A 7,789-nucleotide genomic window follows, 5' to 3' on the forward strand; every position below is an offset into this window, starting at 1 on the left:
TATTTGTAGTCAATCTGTGGATGCCCCCTAACTTGCCCTATGCTTTCTCCATGTTGAAGCTAACGGACAATAACATGAGGCGGACATTGACGTTGGTGCTGTCGCTTTAAACATATCTGAGAACCAGGAAGCAGCAGCTCCTGGAAAAACACCGCTGAATAAAAGCCTGCAGGTGGTGGATAACGTTACCGATACCGGGCCCGGCTCCCATTACAGCCAGAGGTGGTGTGACTGTAACACATCTTTAACGTTAGATGATGATGATAAAGGTTGTCGGGCATTACTGTACCTAACGTTAACGTTACATGTCTTGCTGTCAGTTGTCTGTTCCGTTGTGTCGGTTAAGGAGTCATTTACCGTTACATACCGTGAGCTAGCAGGTTAGCTCTATTCTGTAGCTAACGTTTACTTGTGTGGCAAAAAGCCATGTTTGTATCACATTTGGAACTGTGGAGAACATATTGGGAGTGTTCCAGACCTTACACGGTGTACATCTGCTCCGTCACGGCCGCACTGTACTATCTGTGGGGCCGCAAGTCTCAGGTCAGTCACTGGGTTAACATAACGTTAGCTAGCTAAATAATGACCGCAGTTACGTCACGCTTTCTTTTGTAATTTATCTTATATTTTTCTTATTTTATTGTATTGTTTATTGTATTTATTTAATCGTATTCTACTCGATTTTATTTTATTGTAGGCTTCTACTTTTTTAGCTTTTACTCTATTTGATAATTTTTTCTTTTACTTTATTTATTTATGTTTCTTATTTTTTATGTCTGTCGTAATTCGGCTAACGTTACTTAAATATATTTGTCTAGGTTACTTTTAAACTTTTATATTTATTTCCGTCTTTTTCAAACGTTTTTGGTGATCAGGCAGCACAAAGGTGAGTGTCTTTAAGATGACTTAAGTTTGCACAAGTTACTGTTATTTTACACACCAACAAAATCCTACTATGAGCTCTTATGAAAATAATAATGTTAAACAACTTGTATGGTTTGTATATCAAACTTCCCTAATGTTACTTTACTTTGTATTACAAAATTGAGGGCGCTATTATATTTGATATCAGGGGTGTTTGTCATGTACTTTTTACCACACCACTAAACACACCCTGCTTTTAAAGCTCCATATCTCTCGTGGTGGCAAAACTTTTTACCACACCACTTAAACACACCCTGCTTTTAAAGCTCCATATCTCTCGTGGTGGCTGTAGCAGTTCAACCCCTCACTCCTCCGGTGGCATATCAAAGTGTCCTTGAGCAAGACACTGAAGACACTGAACTGTCTTCCCAGACCCTGCTATGTGGCTGTCCACTGCTCCTAATTAGGATGGGTTAAATGCAGAGATTCAATTTCACTACAATGTACTGTATAATTATGTGACGAATAAATTAAATAAAGTTTCTAACCTGTGTTTTTCATTTTCATTTTGTCTCTTCTCCTCCCAGGCACCAGCCCTGGTTTCTAGCAAGGCTTTTAGCGCATTCCTCCACAAGCACTGTCCTGTTGTGGCTGAGCGCTTCAGTCCCACTCCGTGGTGCTGGGGAGGCCGGCTTCAAACCCTGGTCTGTGCCCTCCTCAAGTCCAGACCCCCCGTCACTTATCGCAAGTAGGATGAACCACCTGCACAAGTTCCCTTTGTTCTGTTCTGCTCCGTTTGCTGACCGACATTATCATCATCCTGTTATTTTTCTACACTATCTTTTATATTTGTATAGTATTACGTTTATTTGTTTCCAAACTAGCAGATCTTAACCTATAGAATGGTGAAAAGTAATTTTTGTGTTGTTAATGTACTAGTAATCCTCCCTTAATCCCCCAGTGAGCTGATCCGTACGGTTGACGGGGGTCAGATCTCTCTGGACTGGGTGGACAATTGGGAGAGTGCAAGCTACCCAGAATCCTCTACCCGCCCCACAGTATTGATCCTCCCAGGCCTGACCGGCAACAGCAAGCAGTCATATGTGCTCCATACCATTAGCCAGGCCACCCGCCGCGGCTACAGGTCAGTTGTGCTCCTCATCTGTTTGCCATCTTTCTTAAATGAGTGCCAAAATCACAAGTGAAATATTAACACCCTAATCATTTCTATTCAGTCATTTAATCAGAACTAAATTTATCTTTTAAGGAGTAACAGTGAAGTTTGAATTAAAGCAAGCAGGGAACGTCTGTGACATGACTGAGTGGAATGCATTTTATTTGCACTGAATTTTAGTGTCCAGTAGCGGCTGCAGTTGTTTACATGAACATTTCATTTTCTTTCTTAGATGTGTGGTTCAACAACAGAGGGCTTGGAGGGGAAGAGTTGTTGGTAAGTACAATGAATCGCTAATGAACTATGGTCACATTTAATTCTGCTGCTATTTCCAAAACATATTTACATATTTATTTATACATATTGGAATTTCCCCTTGCAGGATTAATAAAGTATACATTATTATTATTATTATTATTATTATTATTATGTATATATATATTTTTTAAGAATAAGACTGAAAAGACCAAAAACAATAATTAATTAAATTAAAAGAAAAAGTGTATCCAAAGCCTGATACAGCTTATATTGTACATCTGGTCCATAGATATCCATTGTTGTCCATAAACTATGAAAAACACATAAATGCACCGCACTGTTGTACTGGGTGGTGACGTGTTCCTTCATAAGGATGAACCTGGGCACTGTAGTTTATTTTAGTCAAACGTACACTGTCCTGCTGCTGTAAATACTCATTGCCGCACCAAATGTGTATTATTCCATGACTGAAAATTGTCCCCGACCAAAGGCAATTTTTACTCCTGTTTCAGTAACGTTTTCTAAAAAACTACAGTGCCTAGCTCTTCAAGAAAATCACTTGAACACAGCATGTAACACTCCTCCATTGTCCCTATGCTCGCTTCAGACGCCTGTCACCTACTGTGCAGCCAATACCTCAGATCTAGAGCGTGTGGTGCACCATGTCAAAGGACTTTACCCACATGCCCCTGTGCTTGGTGCTGGTGTGTCTATGGGAGGGTGAGTTGGTGCATGTAATGGTTTCCAACTGCTTGCTTTTTGTTATCAAAAACTTCTTTTATGGTGAATTGTATCCTATCTTTGTTTCCTTTCTCTACCTTCCCTTTACCTAGTTACCTTTTTTTTTGGGAAATTGCTGTTGTCTTTCCCTGTATTTTTTGTCTTCTTTCTCCCTTTTACAGCATGTTATTATTGAACTACCTGGCCCGTAAGCGTACAGAGTCAGGGATGGTAGCGGGTTTCACCATCTCTGTCCCCTGGAATGCACTGAAGTCCGCTGCCTCAATGGAAGAACCACTCAACTGGCTGCTCTTCAACAAATACCTCACGAGCGGCCTGTGTCATGCTGTTACCAGGTCAGATAAGTTGCCGTTTCATAACTTCCTGAGTTTAGTTTAACTATTCTGGGTTGTTGACCCTTTTGTCATTTTTTTAAATTTATTTTTTAAATAATAATAATAATTGTATTTTAAGGTTGTACCAGAATAGGTTTACATGGTTTAATTTTCAAAAAACACCATATTTTTTTTTGTACTGCACAGCTCTCTCTCACTGCTGCAGCTCCTCTTTTCACCTTGTGTTCAGGTCTCTGTTTTAGCTACAGAGTGAGACCTCTTTTCTTCTGTACTATCTTTGATTGCACTCGCACATGCGCAGTAGCTCAGATCGTAGCTCATGTCAGCTAGCTAACTCTAGAGACAGTAAAAGAAAGCCTGTTTCTCCAACTTCGGTCAGTTACAAGGCAGGATTAGCTGGGAGACTTTTAAACGAGGGCGCACATGTAAGTAATTCTTTTCTAGATTATAGTTAACTTGTGTGTGTTGTAGCAGTGCTTTGCTATTGAGAACGCTAGCGCTAGCATGCTAATGGTTGCGGTAAGCCAGCTCGTTTCAGCTAGTGACGTAGAAAGCCGTGCAGATTTTGACCAGCTCACCCGGAGACTGAAGGCAGGACACATTCAGAAACCCGTATCTCACTCAAAACAGCCTGGATGGATTTTTTTTTTAAGTTTGTATGCGTGTGGAAGCACCAGAGACACAAAATAACACCCCAAATCCCAGAAAAAGTGTTTTTTTTCATAATATGGGCACTTTAAACATCTGTTTCTTGCAGGCACAGGAAGGTTCTGGAGGAAGTAGCGGACATTGACTATGTCTTGAAGGTATGGCTTATTTTTTTTACATTGGCTTTTTTGTAGTTTCTCATACCCATTTACGTGTGATGACCTTTCCTGTTCATTTTCATTTCATCCCTCTCTTCTAGGCGCAGACTATCCGTGAGTTTGACGAACGCTTCACCTCTTTGCTGTTTGGTTATAAAACTTGTACGGACTATTACCTTGATGCCAGTCCAGACAATAAACTCCCCAATACAGCAGTACCCATCTTGTGTCTCAATGCTGCTGATGACCCCTTCTCCCCCCAACATGGTGAGTAGACAACAGGAGAAGATAGACGTTGTGTTCGGCTTACAGTATTTTTTTTTTCCCGCTTGTGGTGATGTTTCAGTATTAATCAGATGCACCAGATCCACCAGATATTTTTATACTGTGTACTAGGGATGCACCGATTGTTAAATTCTGGGCCGATACAAATCTTTATAATAAGAATTTGGCCTTTAGTCAATACCAATATTTTGTTGTAGTTGTTTACCCTTTTGTGACACGGAAACAACTGTTTTTGTGCGTTTTGTATAACACTGTAACACAGCTTTTTTCAAGTTAACATCTTCGTTAGTCCACTTTGCCGTGAGGCTAACCATACTCCCATAAAGCCAGTAGCTCATGAATGTGTATGGCCATAACGTTGTAGATTTCGGGGAGACAGACGTCAGCAAAATGACAATGGGGCTGTGTGTTGGCGTTAAACAGCTGGTCACTTCATGCAATGAACTTCATCACCTTGTTAGTAATCCCTTTAGCTTTGGCGCTGTCCGTGGGGAATTTTTTCACTTTCTCAAAAGCTGTGGTCATCAAGGACTGAGTATTGCCGGTGGCGGTTTATGTCACTGATCTCTGTGATGCTCCCTCACAGCCGACATTTTCTTTTACTTTAAGCAAACCACACGTGCGCATCTTTGACCTCTTGCGTCATGCCAGTGTTGTGTCCAGTCAGTGGCTTCTTCTGAGTCAGGAGCTGCTGTAGCAGCATATGTTAGCGGACTGTTGTCTGAGTTTGACTGCAACAAAACAACGCATAAATAAATGGCCACTGCCGTGTGTGTGTGTGTGTGTGTGTGTGTGTGTGTGTGTGTGTGTGTGTGTGTGTGTGTGTGTGTGTGTGTGTGTGTGTGTGTGTGTGTGTGTGTGTGTGTGTGTGTGTGTGTGTGTGTGTGTGTGTGTGTGTGTGTGTGTGTGTGTGTGTGTGTGTGTGTGTGTGTGTGTGTGTGTGTGTGTGGTCACTTGTTGAGCCGTTGCCAGCCAGTATTGACATCAAAACAAGAGTTACAATGCAACTACAGTTCTATGAATTCTGGGTGACCGCCAGATGTTATATTTAGGCAATAAAATGACTGAAAAGGTGGGTGCAGTGGTGTGTGAGTGGGTTTGAATGTATTTTTAAAAATGTGTGAAGGGGTTTCCACCTAAAAGGTGTGAAGTTGTCTTTAAGGTTTTCTTTTGTGCTGTGGTTAATATTTCTGTCTCCATGCTACAAAAGATGATTTATATCTTGTGTTTTAGCATGGCTAACTCACTAAATCTTTTTCACTGTATTTCTGTCTGCACAGCCTTCCCGTTGACCACAATCCAGAGCCTGCCGAACGTTGCTTTGTTGTTGACGGCCCACGGTGGACACATCGCCTTCATGGAGGGGTTTTTCCCCCGGGGTGAGAGCTACATGGAGCGCCTTTTTGGTCAGTTTGTTCAAGCTGTCTTTGAACACCCTAAGGACATCAAGAAAGCCTGCGGCATTAGGGAGGAGCATAAGAGCTGATCATCTTTCACCCCGTCACTTTGTTTGTTCTCTGAACCTGAGTGAATACAATAATGACTGCTAGCTGAGAAGAATTTAAAGGTCACTGGCGTCATAGCAGTAGAACAGCAATTTACAAAAATGATTGCCCCACTTTGCATGCTGTGATCTTACCACAGAAAATTGGTCCCCTCCATGTTTGCACAGGGAATGACCGACTGTATTTTACCATCATATTACCTCACTACAAATATGCTTATCTACCTCCTCATCGTCTCAGGTTCTCCTTTTATTGAGCAATCAACAAAGGTTTAAAGAAGTCTAGAACTCATTTTTTAAGTATTCAAGAAATCTTGCAGCCAACTAATAAGTGAATGTCTAATAATATTGTATCAACACAAAAAACAATATATACTAGTAGTACTAATATTAGTGTATGAATAAATGAATGTTTATTTAAAATAAAAAAGTCAATAGACTCTAAATAGCTTTTAATCATGTTGTTTTTCCCACAGGCCGTCCCAGTTGTACTTGGCGCACAATTAGAAAATGAGTGCTTGGATTTTAGGAAGTATTTGAAATTGTTATTTAAATTAGAACAGTTATACAGATATACTTTTTGTTTTGCCTCATAAGCTACTTTGGTTTGGTGTAACATTCCTTTAAGGACTATACTTCCCCACATTTTAGCCTTGCATGCATACTTTGCATACAATTTCTCAGTTTATACCATACAGTGAGGTAATCCTGCCAACAGTTCAGTTGTCAGAACTGTCGGTCTCAACCTGAAAACAGCCACACACCAGGAATGAACATATCTGCTATGAAGAAAAGACTTATGGAATTGTAATATAGAATTCTCATCTGAGTTTTTGATTTTAAAACAAAATCTAAAATGTAAAAGTATTGTATGCTTGTATATGCTTTTGAAGTGTACAGGTAAAATGTAAATTATGCAGTACATCAAATGCGACTGAGCAAAAAACAATGTAAAAAGTACTTGGGGTATTTGCACCTGCAGTCAATAATTTAATAGCGAGTGGTTCTGAATTTGTATGTGTTGTAATCTGCCTTTGTTTGTCACTGACGCACTTTTTTGTTAAGGTAATGAGTGATAGATAAAAGAATGTCTGTCACATCTGTATTGTGGCCACCTTCATTCCACATGATTATTTTTGATATGTACTTATAGAAGGTAATTGTGTATTTATAGAAGGTTGTGTGTGTGTGAATTAGTCAAGAATCTGTAGGTTTTTAATTATGTGTGTGTATCACCAGTAGGGCACTGATGATACACACACCATTTTATGATGCCAATACCAAGATATTTTCCCCCAGAAGCTACAGTTGTTTGACTCTAAATGTGACTCAAGATTATTGCAGCATATGTTGCTAATTGTGGGCTTATTGCGTTTTATTTGCTCTTCAGCTGCTTGCAGATGTTCACCACTTTCACTTGCCTTTGACTGCTGTGTGTTTTTTAATGGACAAATGTTTATTTTCTGTTTAAGTTTAACTTCTGTACTATATGAGCTATAACCACAATCACGGTGTGTTTGCACTGTCAGTTAAGATTCTTACCCTTCACCTGAAAGAACTTTGTGCATTATGAACTATCTATTTGTTTTTTTTGTGTATTGAATTACACTTGAATTAAAGAGTGACAATAACACAAATTGTTAATCTCAGTTTGTGATTTTACATCTGGAAATGATTGTAAGCTGAAGATGTCTGTAAAGGGAACTCATTCTCATCAGTGGCTGTGGTAGCAACAGGACTCCAGCCTGGGTTTCTTTTGATCGGCACGTATCACCGTGTTGGTCTTAATGGAAAAATGTTATAACGCATGCACTGCCTGCCA

At 39.9% G+C, this 7,789-nt stretch overlaps 1 protein-coding gene across 1 annotated transcript; it reads left to right on the forward strand.

Annotated features, from left to right (window-relative positions):
• On the forward strand, positions 1-7,598 carry LOC120546316 (phospholipase ABHD3-like). Its single transcript, XM_039781179.1, has 9 exons — positions 1-543; positions 1,452-1,612; positions 1,826-2,028; positions 2,271-2,314; positions 2,904-3,016; positions 3,199-3,372; positions 4,130-4,178; positions 4,280-4,445; positions 5,744-7,598. Exons 1-9 carry the CDS (start codon positions 427-429, stop codon positions 5,947-5,949), a joined length of 1,233 nt encoding a protein of 410 aa, XP_039637113.1. The 5' UTR covers positions 1-426; the 3' UTR covers positions 5,950-7,598.
• The last annotated feature ends 191 nt before the right edge of the window (positions 7,599-7,789 follow it).

The sequence above is a fragment of the Perca fluviatilis genome, chromosome 18, assembly GCF_010015445.1.
Source record: "Perca fluviatilis chromosome 18, GENO_Pfluv_1.0, whole genome shotgun sequence".
Lineage (NCBI taxonomy): Eukaryota > Metazoa > Chordata > Actinopteri > Perciformes > Percidae > Perca > Perca fluviatilis.

Excerpts from the sequence above, each read along its gene's own strand:
- LOC120546316 (XM_039781179.1), top strand. The coding sequence starts at position 427 with ATGTTTGTATCACATTTGGAACTGTGGAGAACATATTGGGAGTGTTCC. Across the intron at positions 2,029-2,270 it reads GTCAGTTGTGCTCCTCATCT|ATGTGTGGTTCAACAACAGA; the intron begins GTTTGCCATCTT and ends TTTCTTTCTTAG. Across the intron at positions 3,017-3,198 it reads GCTGGTGTGTCTATGGGAGG|CATGTTATTATTGAACTACC; the intron begins GTGAGTTGGTGC and ends TCCCTTTTACAG.